Source organism: Sus scrofa, chromosome 10 (genome assembly GCF_000003025.6).
Source record: "Sus scrofa isolate TJ Tabasco breed Duroc chromosome 10, Sscrofa11.1, whole genome shotgun sequence".
NCBI lineage: Eukaryota > Metazoa > Chordata > Mammalia > Artiodactyla > Suidae > Sus > Sus scrofa.
The window spans coordinates 41,575,696-41,599,880 of NC_010452.4; the positions used below are offsets into that span (position 1 = coordinate 41,575,696).

Below are 24,185 nucleotides of genomic sequence, written 5' to 3' on the forward strand. Positions count from 1 at the left end.
GGAAGGATTTAGAACCATGAGGACAACTGGGAGTGACAAGGGACAGGATCTGAAGTGTTAGAAGGTGGTTTATGTTCATGGCACTGATGGGGAGTTGTTCCAGTGAACCCCCCCTCTGTGGCTCAGAGCCAAGTGGACAGACAGATGGAGGGCCTTTCCCGGGTTTACACAGGACTCCCTCCCCTGCCCGGTGGGCTCGCAGATGTCTCAGCTGGTTTGTTTATGATGCCGATGCCGGGAGGAAGGAGCTGTGCACAGCAATGACCTGACACAGGAAAGGTCACCTGGCCTGGTGGGAAAACGGCTCATGGGAAGGGTCAGGCCTGGCACCTGAGGACCGGGCCATGCAGACCTGCGCTGGGTCCCCGCTATCTGTCACGCCGTGCTCTGCAGCCCATGAAGCTCTTATATATACATTCTGTGGGCATGTGTTTACAGGAATAACTTGTCAAGAGGGCCAGGGACCACATACACTAAGTTACTTTTTCGTATTTCAGATGCAAAAATAATCTCTTGCTGACTGTCTCCAGCATTCCTCAGATGGGCCTGTGCGCCCCAGCTGACAGAGGAATTAAAAATTATAATGATCAGAAATCAAAGAGAGATGAGCCATTCTTCACAGAACAGGGGAAGAGGGAGCTGCCTTATGAAAGCTTAATCTGTGGGATGGTCTTCCCAGCTCCCTTTTTAGGGGGCTGCACCTGCAGCACACAGAAGTTCCCGGGCCAGGGATCGAACCAGTGCCATAGCAGCGACCAGAGCCACAGCCGTGACAACACTGGATCCTTAACCCGCAGAGCTGCTAGGGAGCTCCCCAACTTCTCTTTCTGGATGTGGAGGCTTACCCAGTTCTTAAAGCTAAGCACTCTCTTGTGCCGGCCCCTCGCGTCCCGGCACTGGGCCCGGGGTCCTCCAGCCCCCTGGTGGGATGCTCTCGGCTCTGCTCACAGGGGCCGGGCTCAGTGCTGATGAGGACCCTGTGTACCTCCTTCAGGTGGCCGAAGTAGACTCGAACGTGGCCAAAGACCTTGGCACAGAACTCACAGCACATGAGCCTCCTGGGCCGGCCCTCGCTGCCGTGCTGGAGCTGCATGTGTGCGCTCAGGCTGCCCGCCCGCACGTAGGCCTTGCGGCAGAGCCGGCAGCTGTAGGGCCGTCTGTTGGTGTGTGTGTTCATGTGCTCCCGGAGGTGCTGTTTGTACTGGAAGTGGCGGTCGCACACGTGGCACCTGTGCCATGGCTTCCAGATGCCGGAGAACCCAGTTCTGGAGGCGGAGGTGGGCTTGGCAGAGGGGCTGCTGTCCTGCTTGCGGCCTGGGTCCTTGGGGCTGAGGGAATTACTCAGCCACATGCTCTGGCCGGGCAGAGGGGACTGAAAGGGGGTCACGGGAGGGACCAGGGGAGCCAGGGCTGGAAGCACCAGGACAGGTTTGGGCATGATGCTCCGATATCTTTTCACAGCCCCAGGTTTTTGGCCTCTGGCTTCCTGGGGATCGGTTTTGACTCTCTCTTTGCCTTCTTTACCCTTGGTAATGACACATTTCCTCCTTTTCCCCTGAAACGTGGAGAGGTCATCAGGTACCTTCCGTTTTCGTCCTCTTCTCTTTGCCCCGCCATTCACTTTTGGCTTGTGGTTGAGGTCGGCTTTGGTGGCTGGAGGGAAGGCACTGTCACAGGGGCTCTGCCTTGACCTCTGAGAGGCAGGGACTTTGCTGGCCACCTGGGGGGCCACACAGAAGCCTTCTGTGACCGAGGAGGAGGTCTTGCCACTGTCTGCCCTGAGCCCAGGGCCAGGAAAATCTGCCGCGTGGACTGCGGCTTCGCTTCTGCAAGGCTCGAGCGTCTTCACTCTTGAGTAGGGCAGGATGGGTAGCTTACCTCCAGGGAAGGAAGTGATCACCTGAGCCGCGTGGCCCCAAACGCCTGGTGACAAATGGGTCCCGGCTTTGGCAAGGTTGACCTTTTCTTTACGTTTTTCGCTGGCAGTGGCAGCAGCTCTCCTGCCTGCTCTCCTGTCTACAGTGTTTGCTTTCCCTGAGCACTTGGGAAGGCCCTGTTCCTCTGGCATGGGTGATGCTGGGGTGGCTGGAGGGTGCCCCCCTCCATGGTTGCTGGTCCCGGCAGGCCCAGGGTCTCCACGGCCACCCCCATTGGTCAGTGTGGCTGGGCCCATGCCAGCCAGGGCGGGGTCTGGAGCTGGGGCCCGCTTGGGCGGACTGGGCTTTTTCAGGGGCTCAGGATGCTCAGATGGGGAAGGGGGCGCCTGAGTTTGGGCAGGCAGCTTGCTGCAGCTCCCCTGGAAGGTGCTGGGCCCCGGTGTCCTTCTTGGCCCTTTGCTGTGTCTGGGGGGTTGGTACCGGGGAATGGGCAGTTTGAGGTTCTCGGGAAGAGGCAGTCGGGGCTTCTGGACCGGCTGAGCGGAGGTAACGTGTGGCAGAGCGACGAGAGAGAAGGTCCCCTCCTGGCCAGCCACTTGCATCAGCGCATAACTCTGGGGGGGCACCCCTGGGGCCTTGGCACTGAGGGAGGGGCCAGGATTCGCCTGCTGGGAGGGGCCAGGGAGCACTCTGGGCGCCAGCAATCGGGGTGCAAGTTTCGGGGCGATACTTCTGAACTGACTCATACTCTGCAGACCTTGGCCACTCGGAAGCATTCCGGAAGGGACGTTTGAGTCACCTGCAAGGACAATACAATATACCAAGTCACTCTGGTGCCACCTGTCCTGTTGGCAGAGTACCAATAATCATCTTATCATTTCCTTGGCCAGGAATGCGTCCCTAGACCACCCTTGCCCTTGGGGCCAAACCCCTGTGCGCACGACCCAGCTTGAAGGGCAGCTCACCTTTCTAAAGACTATGACTCCTCCTCCACGGTTCCACAGCCCCTATTAGAACACTGACCACTTTCCAGAATCAGGAATCTGTTTATGCATCTCTACTGCTAACCACAGAGCTTCCTACGAGCTGTCCTCCTCCTTGTATTCTTCAAGTCATCCTATTGACCTCGGGCCGGTTTATTTTTATAAGCCAGGCAACCCCGCCTCTTCCCCTGAGCTCCGGAGCTGCAGCCCCCCGCATGGTGCGCTGCATGCTCTATTTCTTCCACATCATCTTGCTTTCGCTATTCAACTTAAGCTCTGGGAGGGTGAAGCTGGTACTGGATTCATCTAAATACTTCCTACTGCATCTTTGGGATGAAACAAATGTTTCTTGTATCATACCCCCTTTTTCACTCAATTTCAGGATACACATTGACCCACTGGCAGTGCCATGTGTTCTGCGCAGTGGATGAATTCCAAGCTGAATGCTGGCTTTGTGGCTGTTTCCCCGTGTGACTTGTGAATTTCTTCTCACACCTTTCCAACTGTTTATGTGTGCTTTTGCAATTAAATCACCAGTATTAAAAAAGCTGATGTGACGCCTTCAAAACGTGTTGGAAGAGAAACAAAAAGATGCTAAGTGAGAAGTCAAGATGCAGAGGCAATGTAAAAATACCAGAATCGCACACAAAAAAAGCCCCTTCTAGGACATCGATAGGAACAATAAGAACGGAGAGAATTCCTTTAACTTCTTATTCCTGAGATTTATGAGGCTGACCAAAGGGCAAGTATTACTTCTCCGAGGGGACAGTGAAGGAAGCATTTCAATGCACTGCTTATAAAAACAGAATCATCTATTTTATCCCCTGAGGCCTCAAGCCCATAAGGCCTGGCTGCAGGAGAGCTTCCCATTTCTAAGTACCTCCTGTTAGTCAAGCATCACCTCAACTCGTGTTTATTAGGTATCCACACTATTCTAGAGATTGGCTAGGACAGGCCCATGATTCCTTTTCTGAAACCATGGGGGCCAGATGTACTCTGGAATTTACACTTTCAAATTTGAGAGAAGGAGGAAGATGCATACCCAAATGTGACATAACCCAGCCGAGCCTGCAGAAGACCTATTGTTAAACCTGCTGCCACCTCTGGAGCAAAACATGAGTATTCACAAGCGGGACAGGTGAAGACCCCTGTCACAGCTGCGGCAATGTCGGATCCTTTAACCCACGGTACCAGGCCCAGTCTCGAACCTGTGTCTCTGCAGTCAGGTTCTTAACCCACTGCACCACAGTGGGAACTCCTGCCCAACTTATTTTAGAAAGGAATCACAGTCTAGTGATGAAAAAGTATGTGAAAAACATAGTTCACGTGGTAGACTGCATGAGAGTAAAAGAAAAAGACTGGCGTTAAGGTCTGGGGAGAGGGGACAAGGAGAATAATGTAACCTGTTCTCCTTTTTGGCTTTGCTACCATGAAGTTCACCGGCAAACTGATTGGTCGGTCACCTCACAGTCATCACCCTAATTGATCTGCTATAGTTACTTCCTCTTCCGACATCACTTAATTCACTTTTTAAAATTCTATTTTCATGGCCTTTACGTTTGAATGTCTCTCGTGGTAAGCCTCGCTGTCTCATTTTTTTGAAAGAAGAACTGAAGTAAGTTGTGAATAAATTTACGAAGAAGGCAGGCTTGAGAGAGTGTGCAGAGAGCTTCAAATTATTGAGAGCCCTGGGTGGTCTAGGGACAGGTTTATTACATCATTACACAAACAAGCGTAATGGTCTTTGCATCTACACACCCTGTGGGGGGTGAGGAAGGGAAAGAGGAGGAAACACGGGGTCCTTTACATCTAGGTCATCTTCCTAGCTGATTGAGCACAACATAGTTACAGCAAGAGGAGCTGGAAGGAAGGGCTTCATTAGTCCTAAGTCCTCTTGAAATAATATGTGATAGTAATGCACCAAAGCACAAGACATGCTGCCCACTTGTCTGTCCCTGTCAGTCCAATTGGCTCTTCATCCCAGAGCCAACGCTGAAGCCCTTGCAGGGGCCTAACAGGCCCTGAGCCCTCAGCTCCTGGGCAGGTTTTGACTGAGTCCCCACTTGCTCTCTCCAGCAGAGTGGTCTGTCCCTCTGCTGGTCCTCATGCGGCCACACACTGGCATCCCCAGCATCTACACCACCCCAATGGGCTTCCCTGGGTCACCCTAGCACCTGCTACATCGTTTCTTTCAAGTTTTGCTCAAGTGGTAAACTCCTCCGACTGCATTATTACGCCTGGGCCCCCATTCTGAATTCCCACCCCCTTCCTATTTGTTCTCTCTACACACATTTGCTCCATCTCATGATTTATGGCCCCTAGCCTCCCCTCACTGGACCAAATTCCTGGAGGGCAGGGGCTTTATCTGCCTCTTCAGGGCCTAGAACTGGCTTAGGTATTTGGTGCAAAATTGGATAATTATTTGTTGAATTTTAAATGGTGTTTGTAATCAAGTGATCGATGGTTGAACAACAACAACAAAAAGAACACAACTTCAAAGCAAACTTGAACACTGCCAAATTACTCTGAAAATCAAAAAAGGAACAGAGTACATATCTCTGGAACCTTTTTTTTTTCAGGAACCTTTTTTTTTTTTTCAATTTAATTTGCCCACTGCCAGAATGAGGAAATGGCTTAGCACTATGATTAAAAAAACAAAAACAAAAATCCTTTTAAGATAAAGGGGAGAGTGAGGCCAACTGACTAACCGTCTGGGGTACCAAGAAGAGAGAACAATTACACTGTTGAAAATGATGCTGTTGGGGGGTACAAACTCCAATGTCAAAGACACAAGCAAGCTCTGAAGAAGAAATTGCTTTAAAGGAAAGAGACTACAAAGAAGGAAGAAGAAGGGGATCAGAGAGGAGAGAGGAGGAACAGTTAGAAATGGAAAAACAGACCCTCAGAGGCAGAGCATGGCAACGCCAGCATGAAGAGGAGCAGAAATAACAAAAACCAGAAGACTCAGCTGAAGCAACAACCAGTGGTCAAGGTCACCTTGAAGTCTCCGAAGACCTCAGTTGGGAAGGGGCTTCCTGGGTTTTATGACCATGTGTAAGAAAGCAAGCTTCTGACAGTTACAGGTTTCCAGAAATGAAACCAGATCTAATTATTGAGCCCCTCCAAAAGGGAGTGAGCGCAGCAGTGACAATACACTTAACGTTGCCGTGCTTCCACTGAGCCTCAAACATCTATGCTACAGTGGGAATAAAATCACATGGGAAGAGCGATGACAGTCAAAGGAAAAGCAGACCGACTGGGGTCCAGGAGCAAAGGAACGTCTACAGGGGAACCAGCTGTCCCAGCAAGGGAGAACAATGATCAGCCTGAAACGAGAGTCCCAGTGACTGGTATGGGGCCTGCCAAACAGGAATGTTCTCCTCAAGGGCCCTGCAGTTCAAAGAAGTGGGTCCTGGTGAGGGAGGGGGTGCTCCCTGAAAGTGGTGTTGAGTGTCATCTCCCAGAATCCTTAATGAGGAAGAGAAAAGGAATGACACTGCATTAGAACAAAAGGCAGGGGAGTTCCTTGTGGCTCAGGGGTAATGAACCTGACTAGTTTCCATGAGGCGAGGTTCAATCCCTGGCCCTGCTCAGTGGGGGAAGGATCCAATGTTGCCGAGAGCTGTGGCATAGGTTGCAGACATGACTTGGATCTGGCATCGCTGTGGCTGTGGTATAGGCTGGCAGCTGTAGCTCCAATTCAACCCCTAGCCTGGGAACCGTATGTCTAAAAAGGCCAAAAAAAAAAAAAAAAAAAAAAAAAGCAAGGCAGGAGAAAGAGAAAGAGGGCAAGGCCACAAAAACAGAAGAAACCCCCCCTTTGGAATTACTCAAATGTCTAGCCACGGGGCATGAATAGAATAACCATCCAGTCGCATAAGGGAACATCGTGCAGCAGCAAAATAGAAGAATGAGGTAGACGGACGTGGAAAACACTCCAAGATGTAAGATTTATCTTATGCTATCTCTTGGGGTTTTAAAAAAGAGTAGTGAGATACACACACAAATCTATTCCTGTATATACATGGAGTACATCTCAAAGGAATCCAAACTAAACTGCTGCTGGTGTGGTCCTTGGGGTGGAGGCACTGGGGGAACCACAGGTCGGGATGGGATGAAGCCTTATTTTCCACTGAGTACTCTCTGTGCCTCGCACACAGGAGGTGCTTATAGATATCTGTTGAGTGAATGAAAGGAAAATGAAAGTTTCCCTCCTGGATCCATTTTGCAAAGGGGTATCTTTTGGGGATATTTGTGCTGGGTAAGCATGCGTCCATACATAATCTGCACTGTGTCCAGATTACACAGTGTCTTGGGTTCTCACCTTCCTTGCCTACTTAATGATAGAAACGGCTAATGATGGAGTTCCCTGGTGGCCTAGGGGTTTAGGATCTGGTGTTGTCACCACTCTGGTGAAGGTTCAATCCCTGGTTCAGGAACTTCCACATGCTGCAGGTGTGGCCAGAACAAAACAAAACAAAATAAACTTAAAAAAAAATTGCTAATGAGGAATTCCTGTTGTGGCAAAGCAGAAACCATCCCGCTGGGAACCATGAGGTTGCAGGTGTGATCCCTGGCCTCGCTCAGTGGGTTAAGGATCCCGTGTTGCTGGGAGCTGTGGTGTAGGTTGCAGACATGGCTCGGATCTGGTGTTGCTGTGGCTTTGGTGTAGGCCGACAGCTGTAGTTCCAATTCTACCCCTAGCATGGGAACCTCCATATGTCACGGGTGCAGACCTAAAAAGAAAAAAAAAAAATTGCTATCAATAAAGGAAGTAATCAGGTAATCTGGCAGACAGTGCATCAATACTCCCCAAAGTTCAGTCCTGAGACGAGTCAGAGTTCACCTCCCAAAGACAACTGAAGTCCTGAGAATATTCCTCCTATGTTTGGCTCTCTAAAGGTCAAACAAGGTGACTTGCGTGCGATAAAGATCAGTGATGCTGCAACAATACATGTTTTTGGTTTTTCTTCGCTTAAAAGTAGTTTGAACAATAGGAATGTTTAGAGAAGCTGAAAATGCCATTAAATTTCTTCAAACTCTGAGATGTTATGGTCGTGGGAAGTCTTTCTCGGCCACATGGCTGCAAGGGCAGTTTATTTCAGGACACATTTACAAGCTCTCTCCCAGACGGTGTGATCTAAAACCCCTCACCTGTCACCTAGTAAATTACAGAGTTCCTAGAACTGTGCACTAAACGGTAAGTCGAAATTTCCACTGACATTCATCATTTCTGGAAATCCTGAGAAATTACCCATAACACAGTTAAAGAGACTCACAGGACTCTCGGACACTAAACATGGACTTTTATGAACTGAAAACATAAAGGTTCACTTAGTAAAATTAATTTTGCACACTTATACAATGTGCATACTTAGCATTAGGATTTTAAATGTGGGCTGTTTTTAATATGCTAAACATTTAAAAAATAATTACTTTGACAAGTGCCATTTACAGTTGGTGAGAAATTGATCTAACTGTGGATTAAAGGAAAAACAAAGAGGTAGTGAGACCTTATTATGGTCTAGAATTTATGCTGGGTCTTTTAATGAAACCTTCATGCAAACGCTGCATAAAAATTGTCCCCTTTTACAGATTAGGCAAAAAAGAGGCTTGAGGAAGTTAGGGAACCTACTAAAGACCACATGGCCCGGAACTGTCCCAATTCAATATGAAGCAATGACCCTCCTCTCCTTCACCCTCCCCCTCGAAAGGGGTAAAATTCTATGCAAAATTGTCCTAATTAATTAGCTCCAAAATATAATATTATCTCTGAATTTGAAGGGGAGAAAAAGAGAAAACTGGAATTAGAAATGGCTTGTCATATCTCTAAACTTTTTTTTTTTCTCCTTTTTATGGCTGTACCTGCAGCATATGGAGGTTCTTGGGGCTAGTGGTCAAACTGGAGCTGCATCTGCTACCTACACTGCAGCTAGGGCAACACTCGATCTGAGCCACGTCTTCAACTTACACCCCAACTTACGGCAACACTGGATCCTTATCCACTGAGCAAGGCCAGGGATCAAGCCCACATCTTCACAGACATTATGGTGGGCTCTTAACCTACTGAGGCACAATGGGAACTCCCATATCCCTAAATTTTGATTACCATCAAATTGCACTTTCTTTCTGAAATGCCACTGATTAAAGAACTCATGTAAAGTTAATTGTCATCTGAAGGTAAAAGCAGATATTTCAAGTTGAATTTACCACTTACTAGCCATAGGATTCCGACCAATCAAATCAGGTGGCCAGATATTTGTGCAGAGCCAGTATAATGTGTGTCCTTCTCTTCTTCCTCCATCCCCTCTGGGTTTGACTGATGGGTACTGGTTGCTCGTTACAAGCAGCAGAGGGAAGCTGAGGGCTCAGTGGTACCACATGCCTGCATCTAAGCCAGCCTGTCAAACTGTTTGACCACCCAACCAAGCAGACAAATGAAAGAGACGAGTACACGGGGCAGGCGATTCTCCAGACAATTCACTTCCTTACTCTCTTGGCCCAAGCAAGGCCTGCCATGTTGCTTCTGAGCAAAGTTGTCCCACTTGTCCCTTGGCTGGTTTGGCACAGGTCCATCATGCCATCTGTGGGAATCCAGGGGCCCACTGCTGAGCCTGGAGCAGAGAGCAGGTAGACAAAGAAGGTCCCTGCTCTTGACACAGGTTTCCTGGCTCCAGGCTCGGAGAAAGAGTGCTGCCAAGTCTTGGCCACAAGAGAGCCTGGACGTTTAGGAGTTGTTTAAGTTTTAATTTTATGAAACTGAAAAACCCTATTTCAGTTTTATTGGTTGGCATTTCTGTTCTCCCTCCCACTTGGCTTCCAAATAATAAGTTCCAGTTGAGGTTCAAACTGTTTCCCAGGATGGTCTCCGGTTAAAACAAATATGGTAAAACCCTGGAGAAGTCCGAGATGAAAGAAATGCCTCAGAACACAAGGGAGCTCAACTTAATTTTGTTGAAAAAAACCCTATAAACACATGGAGCATTGCCGCCCGGCTCCCCCCACCGCCCCGGCTCCTGGCGCAGAGGCAACACAGATGCATTGTGTGCTGACGGGAGAAGAAGCCCTGTGGAACGTGCTGGTGGTACAGGCACGAGGGTTTTTTGTTCCTAAGGGCTCAGGATCTCAAGGTCCACACATCTGCCATATGACGACTTCCTAGAGTCATTCTCCCCGGAAGCTCAAGTTCAAGAAACACCTCGCATGTGTGGCAAGCACATTCCCAACTGGTGACCTTGTGCCCTGGACCCGAGTCCCATTCTATCCATTCTCCTTGGCACTCTTGCCTTGCTCTGTGCTCTCAGCCAACTCCCCCCCTACCCCTGCTTTCCTGAAGCCACACCAGCCATGTCCCGGCACCTTCCACTCAACATGGCTTTTGAGAGCTGTCTTGCCAAACAGAGAATTCATTGCCGAGTTTAGTGAGAAAGGGAATTCTCATTTTCTGACCACGGAGATCCTTTATTTCCTGGCACTTGGCAATATCGTTTCTTCAACATTTTTCCAATGATGGGGGTACCTGACGTCTCAGGTACTGTGCAAAATAACTGTGCATGCATTATCTCCTTTAACTCCCACAACGAGCTGAGTTAGGAATTCCTGTGATGTGCTTTTTACAGATGAAGATTTCCAAGCCAGTAAGCTAGAGGCTGGAACTCACGTCTTGGCCCAGGAAACTCCAAAGGCTCTTCCTAGCTCCCCCTGCTGCCTATAAGCTATTGCTCATGGCCCTGGTCACCATCATGGTCTCCCAAGATTACAGGTCTTGGGATTCGGAGAGGTGTGAGTTCAACTCCTGTCTCTACCTCATGGTTTGGGAAAGTCACGCTCTGAATGTTCTTATTTAAGAAATAGGCAGGGAGTTCCTATCATGGCCCAGCAGAAACGAATCCGACTAGTATCCATGAGGATGCGGGTTTGATCCCTGGCCTCGCTCAGTGGGTTGGGTATCCAGCATTGCTGGGAGCTGTGGTATAGGTCGCAGACTCGGCTTGGATCCCGTGTTGCTGTGGCTGTGGTGTAGGCTGGCAGCTGTAGCTCTGATTTTACCCCCTAGCCTGGGAACCTCTACATGTCACAGGTGTGGCCTTAAAAAGAAAAAAAAAAAAAAGTATTTGGTCACTGTCAGGATTAAATGAAGAACAGTATCCACAAAAGGTGCCAGGGTCGTGCTTATCACATGTCAGAAGCACAGCAGACATTAGTTTTCTACTTTCTCTTACCAAAAAGTGTGAGGCTCCTGACATTTATTTTTGGTGGGAAAAAAAGTGCACAAATCTTGAATGCTAATCATATGGAAACAGCACTGAATTCTTAAACTAGTGTTCCTTGTTTGAGAGGTAAATGAAGGAAAGAGGGAAGAAGTAGCTATTACTTGAGAATATGCTCCCAATAAAACTAGAAAGCCTTCTTTCTGGCCTTTCTCCTGCCACTGAGTCTGGCAGCTCAGTCTTCATTACATCCCATCCAACCTATCAGGCTGTCTTTGTCCCTGCCCCCCAATTTCTGCATCCAGATTAACAATCCTAGGAAACAGGGGTGAACATATGTGCATTTTTTGGTTTGTTTTTTGTTTTGTCTTTTTGGGGCTGCACCCACAGCATACGGAAGTTTCCAGGCTAGGAGTTGAATCAGAGCTGCAGCCGCTGGCCTACACCACAGCCACAGCCACAGACACATCCATGCCAGATTTGAGCCGTGTCTGTGACCTACACCACAGCTCACGGCAATGCCGGATCCTTAACCCACTTGGAGAGGCCAGGGATCGAACCCACAACCTCATGGTTCCTAGTCGGATTCGTTTCCACTGCGCCATGACGGGAACTCCCCGTATGTGCCATTTTAAAGAGCAGTTTTAAGGGGACTCTCTCCTCTGCTTTTGTTTATATTGTGTATTGATGCTAAATGCTGTTGCTCTCAAGCTTACCAGGGGAGACATCAACTCCCCAGGAGACTTTTAGGGGTGGGGGTGAGCCCAGGTCTTGGGGTCCTATGAGGGAGGGATGGGATCAAGAGTGGGACAGGGACTCTGGCAACATGTGTGGACGACATGAGAACAATGGTGATACAGTCTCTCAATTCAGGAGAGAAAACTAGACTTTCACAGAGGGTAGGGGCAGGATGACCAGAATTTTAAAAGCATTTGTAGATTTCAGTACCTTGCTGAAGAAATCCCTCTGAAATAAGTTTAAGATAGCTTGTGTACACTGTTGGTGGGAATGTCTATTGGTACAGCCACTGTGGAGAGCAGTATGGAGGTTCCTCAAAAAACTGAAAATAGAACTACCATATGATCCAGCAGTCCTACTCCTGGCCATATATCCAGAGAAAACTATAATTCAGAAAGATACATGTACCCCTCTGTTTACTGCAGCACTATTTACAATAGCCAAGATATGGAAGCAACCTGGTTCCCCGTTGACAGATGAATGCATAGAGAAGATGTGGTACATACATACACACAATGGAATATTATTCAGCCATTAAAAGAATGAAATATCGAGTTCCTGTCATGGCTCAGCGGTTAATGACTATCATCCATGAAGACGTGGGTTAGATCCCTGGCCTCGCTTAGTGGGTTAAGGATCTGGTGTTGCCGTGAGCTGTGGTGTAGGTTGCAGATGTGGCTTGGATCCCCAGTTGTGGCTGTGGCGTCGGCCAGTGACTATAGCTCCAATTCAACTCCATGCCTCAGAACCTCCATATGCCATGGGTGCAGTCCTAAAAAGACAGAAAAAAAAAAAAAGAGTGAAATAATGCCATTTGAAGCAATATGGATGGATCTAGAGATTACCATACTAAGTTAAATAAGTCAGAAAGAGAAAGACAAATACCATATATCACTTATATGTGGAATCTAAAATACTACACAAATGAACACATCTGTGAAACAAACTGATTCACAGACAGAGAGAACAAACTTGGGTTCACCAAGGGGGAAGGGGGAGCAGGGGAAGAAGGACTGGGAGTTTGGGATGAGCAGATGCAAACTGTTATGTATAGGATGGATAAACAATAAGGTCCTACTGTGTAGCACAGGGAATTATATTCCATATCCTGTGAAAAACCACAATGAAAAAGAATATGAGAAAGAATATATATATAAAACTGAGTCACTGCTGTGTAGCAGAAATTAACACGACATTGTAAGTCAAGTATACGTCAATAAAATATATTTTTAAAAAAGATAGCTTGTGTATAGAAAGAAAAATTTGGCACTCAAAGAGGAACTAGAGCCCATGCAATTGAACAAATTTGATATGTAACTATATCAGGAAGCAGGAGGAAGCAAGCATTCGTTACAAACTAATTTAAAAGCCAAATACCTAAAATATTAATTGCAATTAAAAAAATAACATAATGTGGTTTTTGTTAAATTCAAGTAGCTAATTATTCTTTTCAGGTCATATAATTAATGTCCCAAATGAAAAGTAAATTTGAAAAAATCTATCATCTAAAAATACATTTTAAAAATGCTCAGTTTCAACAAATTTCCCTTCATTTGTGTTAAGCCCCATTTAACAGTCCTTATTTCTGGGAGGAACTATTTTGAACTTCAAATACTTCTTATGAAAAACGGTTGAAAACTATATGAAATATTCTTATATATATATTTTTTTAATTTTATGGCTGCACCCATGGCATATGGAAGTTTCTGGAACAGGGACTGAATCCAAGCCACAGATATGACTATGTTGTAGCTGTGGCAACGCCACAACCTTTAACCCATTGTGCTGGGCAGGGGTTAAACCTGCACCTCCACAGTGACTCAAGCCCCTGCAGTTGGATTTTCAATCCACTGATCCACATAGGGAACTCTGAAATAACTTTTTTTTTTTTTTTTTTTTTTTTTTTGGTCTTCTTGTCTCTTGCCATTTCTTGGGCCACTCCCGCAGCATATGGAGGTTCCCAGGCTAGGCGTCGAATCAGAGCTGTAGCCACGGGCCTACACCAGAGCCACAGCAACAGGGGATCTGAGCCACATCATCGACCTACACCACAGCTCATGGCAACGCTGGATCCTTAACCCACTGAGCGAGGCCAGGGATCAAACCCACAACGTCATGGTTCCTAGTCGGATTCGTTAACCACTGAGCCACGACAGGAACTCCTGAAATAACTTCTAATGCATTTAGAAAGATGATATTTATCTTTCTGGCAAAAAAGCAAAAACAAAAAAACTGTAGTGTGCACAAGATTTTCTTCATTATTACAGATCAATCGATTTTGTAACCTTACCCATGTCTAGTAATGGCTGAGTAGTATCAAAATTTAACTAAGAGCTAATGACCTACAGGGGACACAAAGCAAGACAGAGGAAAACTTTTGAAATCCTCGAAGCCCACTCTCCTACTTTGGGTTGTTAATATTGTTAGAACTGTTAATATTCAGAGTCACACAGTGGAAATCGAGAAGGCCCGGATAACTTCATCAAGAAAAAGCAGCAAATCAGTCCATTTGACTGCCTCTCTCCCGTAACTAATACCTGCACACACTGTTTTTCCAGGAGGTTCCAACATTTTCTGAGTCAGCTGTTTCTCACCCGGACTGGTGACCATGGAAACATCTCCTGCAAAAGAGCTTTTGTGAGCTGCACGAATGTCTCAAGGCAAGAAATTTTCCACCAGCAAATTACAAACGGGCCCCTTCTATTTACATCTTACGTTTCAATATCAGTTGGAACAGTTATGCCTCTGGGATGACTAACAGGATGACGGCTGGTGAAGAAAACCTTTTCCTTAGAGGGATAAACAGAAAGAGAAGGTTTCAACATCAGAACGTGCAGTCAGTTGGGACAATTAAACTAGGACACGTGCACAGGCTTGGAAAGTTCTCATTTTTGGTCAAAATATGATTATAAAACTAAACTGGTAAAGGTCACGGTGTTTCAACCACAGTATAGTTAAAAGTCACAAAATTGGAGTCACGAAGATACTGTTTTTATACCATAATTTCAAACGTAGATTTACTTTATATAATATAGAATGGAACATTTCTCTTTCTTTCTTTATTTTTTGTCTTTTTGCCATTTCTTGGACCACTCCGGCGGCATATGGAGGTTCCCAGGCTAAGGGTCTAATCGGAGCTGTAGCCACTGGCCTATACCACAGCCACAGCAACGCTGGATCCGAGCCGCGTCTGCAACCTACACCACAGCTCACGGCAACGCCGGATCCTTAACCCACTGAGCAAGGCCAGGTATCGAACCTGCAACCTCATGGTTCCTAGTCAGATTCGTTAAGCACCAAGCCATGAAGGGAACTCCAGAACGGAACATTTTTAAAGAACGTGCAAACTGCATTTTAAAAAACGAAGCAACAGGGAGTTCCCGTGGTGGTGCAGCGGAAACAAATCCGACTAGTATCCATGAGGATGTGGGTTTGATCCCTGGCCTTGCTCAGTGGGTTAAGGATCTGGTGTTGTCATGAGCTGTGGTGTAGGTCACAGATGCCGCTCGGATCCCGCTGTGGTGTAGGCTGGCAGCTACAGCTCTGATTCGATCCCTAGCCTGGGAACTTCCATGTGCCACTGGTGTAGCCCTGGAAAAAAAAAAAGAAATAGTTTCAGTGCTGTAGAATATAGTTTCACAGATGTTTTATTTTCACTTCTGATTTATCTTCAACTCACACCAACTTAGAACTCTTTTTTTGTTTGTTCGTTTTTCCTTCAAATCTTTCTATATTTCAGCTTTTAGGTCAAATAGTTTATGATTTGTAAATACAAATACACAGCACCATGCATTTGTTGTGTGGATGGTTATTCCCTAAAACTCTTACTTGTTAAGTCTTGATTGTTCCTTGACTGTTCCTTCCGTCAAGATACATCTTACCTTAACACAGAGAAACCACCTGCCATACTGACACTGGAAGGAAATAAAGGAATAGAACAGGAAGCACCAGACAATGCTGGCTCTGAGGACCTGTATTTGGGTATTAGTTACTCACACGGAACTGACGAGACTGGTTCTAACTGAGGTATCTCGAATATAGGGTACAGATTCTGAGGTTCAGCTAATGCCGAACTACTAAAAAACAAACAAAAAACCCTGAAGGCATCAGTTTGAAAGCTGTGGAAACAATCTGGATTCCTTTTTTTTTTTTTTTTTTCTTTTTTAAAATTCTGCCCAGCTTCTCCTCCATCAATATCTTTACTGTTCTTTGGATGACAACTACAGCCCTGGCTGAAGGAAACATTACTCTCATCTACAAGTTAGGACCTGTAGAGGGATTTCTTCATTTTCCCCAGGAGGTGGAGTGATGACACAGCCCACCTCCATCCCCTGTCCCCTGAGACTCTGTGCCGATGTACATGTGTACTTGGGTAGACGCTGCTGGTCCAGGAGCCGGCTTCAGGTCCGATCATCCACGGATCCTCCCAGCATGCCCCAGGTGTCTTTCTCTAGCACTTACTCTGTTCGGTCCCACCCTGTGCTTCCTACTGCCACTACCTGCTGCCCAGAACTGGAGAAATCCAACCCTGTCGATGCTGGACAATGGTATGAAATTAAAGTTTCCAGTCTCGGACTGCAGACCTACTCCACAATGTGTTTCAGTTTCCCTTCAGTTTCTCACTAGGATGAGCCTGGGTTTTTCCTGCTTTTCTGAGGCCCGATTCCTCTGCCCCACCCCACCCCACCCCTGGATCTCGCTCTCTCTCTGGACTGAGGATTTGTGCCTTCTCTACCACTCTCAAGTCCGCATGTAGAAATTCTAACCTCTAGTGTCGTGTTCTCAGGAGGAGGAGGAGGAGCTTTGGGAGGTCATCAGGTCATGAGGTGGAGTCCTCACGAATGGGATTAGTGCCTTTTTAACAGGGACCCCAGAGAGCTCTCTCCCGCTCTCTTTCCACCACGTGAGGACACAGTGAGAAGCAGGTGGTCTGCAACCCAGAAGAGGGTCCTCACCAGAACCTGACCATGCGGGCACCCTGATCATGCACGTTCGGCCTTGAGGACTCAAGAAATGAGTTTCTGTTGTTTGGAAGCCACTCGGTTCACAGCACACTGTTACAGCAGCCTGTCGAAACTGATATCTCAGGAGGAAGAGAGAGGTCATCCAGCAGGACCTTGGCCCATCCGTTCTTTCTACTTCTAACCTCTGCTCTTTAGTTAGACAACACAAGGAAGTTAAGTTTTTCTGGGGTGGGGGCGAGTAGACGCTTATCCATCTCAAATCCCCTGACATCAAAGGTGAGAAGATGTGCCTTTTAGGGCAAGAAGTGGGGTGCTCCCAATGCCGTGCTGCTCCCACACTTGCTTCCAGGCCCCTCTGCTGCCTCGGGGCCCCTACACCATCTTCGAGTCCCCCCCTCCCCCGACCCCCGCCGCTGCCATCAGGAGGCCCTCCCTGACTATCCCACTAAAGGCAGCACTCTGCCCCACATGCTCACTTGTTTTCTTTCTCTGCTCCAAGTGCCCTTCGCAGCACGTATCTTTATAATGAGACCGTGCTAGCCGTCTCCTCCCACTAGAACGGAAGCTCCAAGAAAGCAGGGGTTTGCTTGGTTCACTGCCAGGACTTTGGTCCTAGGTCCGCATCTGAAAATGCTGAAAGAATTTCTAAATTCCTCATGTGGCAAGCCCTGCCCCTTTGGCAAATGTGATAGAACACCTAAGAATTTTCCTTTTTGGGGGGTTGGGGGAGTGGGGAGGGCCTCAGGGGAAACAAGACAAATTGTATTACTCTCCTCTTTAGTTAGTGGAAGGGAGAAGGCAGAGGTCTGGTTTGGGTTCTAGCATTTACTACTGGAACAAGCCTGAGCAAGATAATAATCCTCAGTGGCCTTAATTTCCTCCTAGAGCTTCGTCTCTCAAAGTATGGTCTGCTGACCCCGGGGAGGGTCCTCATACTCTTTTCATACAAATAAGATGTCACTGGCCTTTTCTACCCGGTTGACCCCTGTACGTGTTGCACAGAGGAGGTGCAGGAGGTAACTAGCAAACCTGTGCTGGCCCCTCAGTCTGAGTTTGGGCAGTGACAGCAAACTGTCCAAGCGGCAGTCTTCTCGGCCACCATGTTCCTTCGGCAGAACAACAAGAAAGCAGGACAAAATTTTGCTTATATTAAACCTCGATCTGGAGATGCCTTTTTACAATTCCATGGGATGACGTGTTCGTCCCCACTGAGTACTTCCACTGCCTCCCGAGGCCTGACCTCAGCTTCTGTGTGATGGTCTGAAGCCGAGTTGGCCGCTTTTGCACGGAATAACCATCTTTACTCGAGAGAACATCTGACAGACATATGTTGAGAGAACATAGTCGGACGTGGGTATTTGGCAGGCATTTTCTCAAAAGGGAGTGAACGAAGCTTGTCATTACAAGAAAAAACATCTGACAGTATCCACTGCCAATGATAAAAGTCATTCTTTCCAGCAGCATTAGAATTTTGGAAAACCTGAATCCATCACCAGGAGTTTGAAGCTTCCCTGTATGCAATGATTCTTCAGATGAGGCTGGTGGTTACTTCAACAAATACGATTTTTAAAATACTGAAGAAAATGACATATATAGAAGATCTGCATAACTCAGTGAACGAATGTTTTCTAAAAGGCCAATGCCTGATGTTGCCTGGATGGGTCAAGGACTCAAGTGTCAGCCATACCAAAATGGACCAGAATATAAGAAGTCCACCGATGCTGTTTCAAATTTCACAGGACAACTCAACTTTAAGCTGTTCCCTGACTTGTTTAGACTTATTTATAGTTATCTGACACGTTTTGATGTAGTAGCAAAGACAAATATCCACAATGATCGGAGCAGGCTATTAAAATAGGCCCTCCCTTTCCAGTTACTGTAGAGCTGGATTTTCTTCAAATACTTCAACATAAACCATATATCACAACGCAGTGAATGCAGGACCAGATATGAGATTCCAACCATTTTCAATGAAGCCAGACTTTAAAGATTTGCAAAGAACGTAAATCAATGCTAGTCTTCTCACTAATTTTTTGCTTTGGAAAATAAAGCCAACTACATAAAAGATGTTATTTAGGTTATGCTGTAGGGAGATTACTGTTATGTTAAAATGAACTCACAAATAAATACAGTGACATCACTGTTATGTTAAAATGACTTCTCAAATATGGTAAATCCCAATAAATATAATTGACATAAACAAATACTCTTTGAATCCTCAACAGTTTTTAAGAGTGTAAAGGGGCCTAAAACTAAAACATTTGAGAACGGCTGACTAGATAAGGTCAGCTCTTTGATTCTGTGATTAGTTGTTGTTGTCACTGTGTGTAAATGAGAATAGAAAATAAATCTGGAAATGTCCTTTGGTTGGTAACTTTTTGTTTCCTTAGCCTTTTTCCCTTGTGCAAGTATAATATGGCAGATCCACAGGATAGAGCTGTGAAAATACAGTCTTTAAAGGTAATTTATCCTAATATAAATTATAATTAAATATCACTAGTTGGAAACGTTAAAATACAGCTTAAATAAAAAATTTTGACAAAAATAATATCAATATGTAATGCATCAAAACTTATTTTACTTAATTTGAATTTATATTCATGGAATATCTTATACACTAAATTTAAACTATGGTACTTGTATTTTTTCTCCAACTTTAAGAAATATCACAAGATTCTCTTAGTATTCTTACAAACGTTTGAAAAAATAGAGCATTTTTTTCCAGAATTTTTCTTTTAACAAAAAGAAATGGATTCAAAATCATTTAAAAGCTACTTTATCAAGGGAGTTCCCTTGATAAAGGGAGTTCCCATTGTGGCTTAGCAGTAACCAATCTGACTAGGATCCATGAGGATGCGGGTTCGATCCCTGGCCTTGCTTAATGCGTTAAGGATCCGGCACTGCTGTAGCTGTGGTGTAAGTCGAAGATGGGACTCGGATCCTGAGTTGCTGTGGCTGTGGTATAGGCAGGTATTTGACCCCTAGCCCGGGAACTTCCACATGCCGTGGGTGCAGCTCTAAAAAGACAAAATAAATAAATAAATAAATAAAACTTCATCGAAACCAAAATAATCATAAGTTGCTGTTTCTTATAGAAGTTGGATGTTGGAAATTCTGTAAACGTTTTTGGGATTTTGGTGCCCATTAATTTAAAGACAAGAACAATGTGTTCACTCTATTAAAAGCACACTAGATGTATGAATTTCTCTTCCTATTAGTAGTAGACTTTTACGAACAGACAAAGTACAAAGCCTGCACTTTGGGCTTCGGTAACATTCTAAATACCCCTGTCAAACTTCTTTCCTTTTATCCCTGTTGAACTTATCCCTCCAACCATCTGCATAAAGATGTAAGCATCTGCTATATGGCAAATGGTCTCAGGGGCAGATGTTTCCATCCTCCTGTTCATGTCACTGGGGCTGGAGACATTATCTGAACAGATGTACACAATCTGAAAGCGTTGGGTCCCACAGTGAGAGGTCTCCAACGGCTTCCTATCAAAGTACATAAATGCTATTTGCACCTGCATTTATGTTAATGACATAAAGGCAGCAGGGGTTCTGACAAAGTGAGATGGGATGCTATGAAATATATTTACATGGTTAATTGGGAGTTTCTGAGACTCGGCTGCCAAATGACTACACCAATATCGATACAGGCCCGAGGAGATGATCTGATTAGTGGCTTCCTTTTTAAGCAGTGGAAATGTGGTTTCTTCAGACAACAAAAAGACTCATGATCTGAATTTCCTAAGAAGAATATTCCAAACTCTAGTATTTTATCACAAATAGGAGGATAACTTCCAGTGTGAGGTCTACCTGCTAAATTTTAGGCCACCTGGGTCATTTCCATTTTGTTCTACAAGGAAATTTCTATAGGTACGTGAGTGTTTTCCATTTGTACCTCTGTCAACAGAATAACACACTAATACTTATAGCAGTGTTTTGCAGAGGTTATTACCCTGGAAAGTTCCAATTTCCAACATTAAGGAGTTAACCAAAACCAGCTTGAAAATGTCAATTTGTACTTGGTCTGCAAGGTAAAATGGTACCAAAAGTCCAGGAACAGCATTTACACCACTAGTTAAGATCAAAATGTTTCCATATGAATGTCACATATTTAGAAACATAATATTTTGGTAATACACAGGGAATGTTCCCCCCCTCTCCCTAGCCCCTGTAATGAGGTCACAAAGCCAAGTTAACCACTAAATGCAAAGCATCAAATTACAGTGGTTCTCCTTGCTACTGTGCATTAAATGTGAGTGCTGAAGAGCCAAAGAACTCACAATAACAGTTGTCTTTGTAGCTTTACTGAGCTAAGAACTTGTGGCTGCTTTCAAATAAGACATTTATTACTTGATTAACTTGGCACTGGTAATATCAACTTTGCACAAAGTTATTCTGCGTTCCAAAAGAACTTTTATTCTGCAACTCCTGCTGAGATTTATATTGTGCTCAAAGAATTTACAAAAGTGCATTCATATGCAATTAATCCTCATTTGCAGAGTCTGTGTGAATTCATCTGCTTGCTAAAGTTTCTTTGCAACTCCCAAATCCATACCAGTGGCACTTCCGTGGTCACCTGTAGGCACCCAGAGGCAAAATGTCTTGAGTCACATTAATAGCAGCGGTCAATGTTCCACCTTGTTTCAGCTCCCACACTGTAAACAAGTGCCCTTTCTGCAGTCTATTTAGTGCAGCATTTTTTGTGTGTTTTTTCCTTTTTGTTAGTGATTTCACTGTTCCAAATGGCCCCCAAGCATACTGTTGGTATGCTCTCTAGTGTTGCCAAATATTAGAAGCCTGATGCACCTACAGAAAAAACGTGTGCGAGATAAGCTTTGCTCAGGCATGAGTTAGAATGCTGTGTATGTGAGGTCAACTAATGTTAAGGAACCAACAAGATCAATTAAATGAGGTGTCTTTCGACAGAAACATTCGTAAAACTAGGTTCTGTATTGAGAGCTGATGAAAATGCTGTGTGGCGACTAGAGGCTCACAGGAACCTAGCCTGGTATTTCCCCTGGGAGCACTGGCTCAGTATGAGCTAATTCAGTGTTGGTGGCGACTTTACAGAATGTAACCGCTGCAAATGGCAAGAACCCACTGTACCTTATCTTATTTGACTGCTTCAAGGCAGCCCTTATTACCCCCATTTGAAAGATGAAAGGACTGAGGCTCAATGATTCAGCCAAGATCAGAGCCTAGAGAGAAGAGCAAAAGAATAGGACAGCCCAGCTGTCCAGTTCTTAGCGTGGTGTTCCTTCCCCAGCCTGGGAGGAGAGGGGAGGAGAGAAGAAAAAACAAACGGAGCTCAGGAAACACTTCCTATACCATGTTCAAAAGAGGGAAACTGCAGTTGATAGAAAGGCAATAGACCATTTTTAGGTTAAATCCTCATAAGAGGTAAACTCCTGCTTCGACAGACAGCCCAGTTTTATTCACTAAAACTGAGTTTTAAGAGACTAGACCTTCGTCTAGTTCTCCTCTCCCTCTTCCTTTGCTCACTGCCTCCCCAAAGGCAATAAAAATTTGTTAAATGAACATGCAGATTTGAGAACTTCAGCTTGGTGTTCCATTAAGCCATAGAGATTAAAATGTTTTCATAACATCTGAAAAATATGATTTTAAAAAAAATGCTTGAGAGGTTAAACTATTTTTAACAAAACTGAGTATGTACTTGAGAACCCACTGCATGTCAAGGTTCTTTAAAAGCCTGCAAAGACAGAAAATTCATAAAGAAGTTTCTAAAGAACCTGATACGAAGGGACTAAAATAAGTAAGATCATTTTCCTAAGCTTAAAAAAAATGAATATTATTGCCTAGCTACCCTAAATGTCCCTTGAGTTCTGACATGCTATACTTAACTAAAACCAAAATGTTTATGTCTGTAAGATGTAAGTACATATTTTTATGCCTATGAGACATAAGAATACATTTTTAGGCCATGCCATGATTATTTTTAAAGTATTTTATTGAAACAGAAAATCCAGGGTAGTTGGTTTTTTGTTGTTTTTAACAGCTCCAGATCTCAATTCCCCTGATAGACAGTAATGGCCATGGCTTCACGGCTAAATAATGCACACGTTTGGAAAATTAGGAGGAGCTGTTCGGTGTGTGTTTCACTAACAGCAATGCTTCCGAGGGGGTCATTAAGACCCACGACGTCTTGCCTCAAAGCAGCTGCCATCTTCTCAGCTCCAGTTATTACTACTCTCATTGGGTAAAAATAGCATGCACTGTTTGATAACTGTGTTTAAACAATACAAATGTTATGACAGACCGCAGGAAAGTGCTAGAAGACCTCTGTAAGACCTTTCCGCTCAGTAGTCCACTTGCTGAAGAGACGGCAGGGTGGAATTGTGAAGCGGGCAAAACGTCTAAGAGTTTTGAGTGACTCCAGTAAAACAGACCTGCCCTATAGAAGGCTCTCTCCTGACCAATGAACACTGGGGCTTGTTTTAATTAACCATGTGGGGACTTTTTTTTTTTTTTTTTTTTTTTTGTCTTTTTGCCTTTTCTAGGGCCGCTTCCCGCTGCATATGGAAGTTCCCAGGCTAGGGGTCGAATCGGAGCTGCAGCCGCCCACCTATGCCTGAGCCACAGCAACAAGGGGTCCGAGCCGTGTCTGCAACCTACACCACAGCTCATGGAAACACTGGATCCTCAACCCACTGAGCCAGGCCAGGGATGGAACCCGCAACCTCATGGTTCCTAGTTGGATTCGATAACCACTGTACCACGACGGGAACTCCCCATGTGGGGACCTTAAGGTTCATCCTGACCTCTCCAAATTGTACACTTCCATCCTTCGCCGGCACAGCCACGGTGAACTTCCTAGCACCTAAAAACCATAAACTGTCCCTCCCAGAGAACCATCTGGCAAGGTTCCCGAACTGGTTCCTTACCTGGCAGGTAAATAAATTCATTTGCCTTGTCCATCCCTGTGGTGGTTTTCTTTCCTTCAACCAATTTAAAGTGGAAGTTATAAATGTAGTTGGCCTTAGCATGCTGTTTTCATGCCTTTTCTTTCCCGAAAATATGCTCTATCACTTGCTACAATTTCTTGTTTTCCAGCATGAAATACATATCCTTATCTTTTCTTAGATTATCACTTGAAGATATCAAACAAAAAAATAGGAAAGTATGAGAAAACCATAAATCCTATCTCCAAATCCTGAAAGCATAAGACAGAAAATGGTGACAAAATTAAGTCTAATGAATTTTTGGAGATTCTGTAAAGTAATACCTTCACACAGAAAGGAAAAATAAGGCACTATCATAATGGAAGGCTTTTAATATGGTACAAATTATCTGAGTGACGTTACATCTAAAATTAGAAAACACTTAAATTGAAGGCACTGTCATTTAAAAAAAATTTTTTTTAGGGCCGCACCTGTGGCATATGGAG

At 45.2% G+C, this 24,185-nt stretch overlaps 1 protein-coding gene across 16 annotated transcripts in view; it reads right to left on the reverse strand.

Moving 5' to 3' along the window:
- ZNF438 (zinc finger protein 438) overlaps nt 1–24,185 on the reverse strand; it is a 440,040-nt gene that overhangs the window by 1,344 nt on the left and 414,511 nt on the right. For 7 of the 16 annotated variants that reach the window (XM_021064197.1, XM_021064202.1, XM_021064201.1 and 4 more), the window contains 2 exons: nt 14,346–14,429; nt 846–2,676 (listed from right to left, as the gene is read on the reverse strand). In XM_021064197.1, the coding sequence (XP_020919856.1) occupies nt 846–2,676; nt 14,346–14,429 (1,915 nt within the window). Of the gene's footprint in view, nt 1–845; nt 2,677–14,345; nt 14,598–24,185 lie in introns of all 16 variants that reach the window. The other 9 variants (XM_021064204.1, XM_021064206.1, XM_013989721.2 and 6 more) reach the window with 4 other exon arrangements.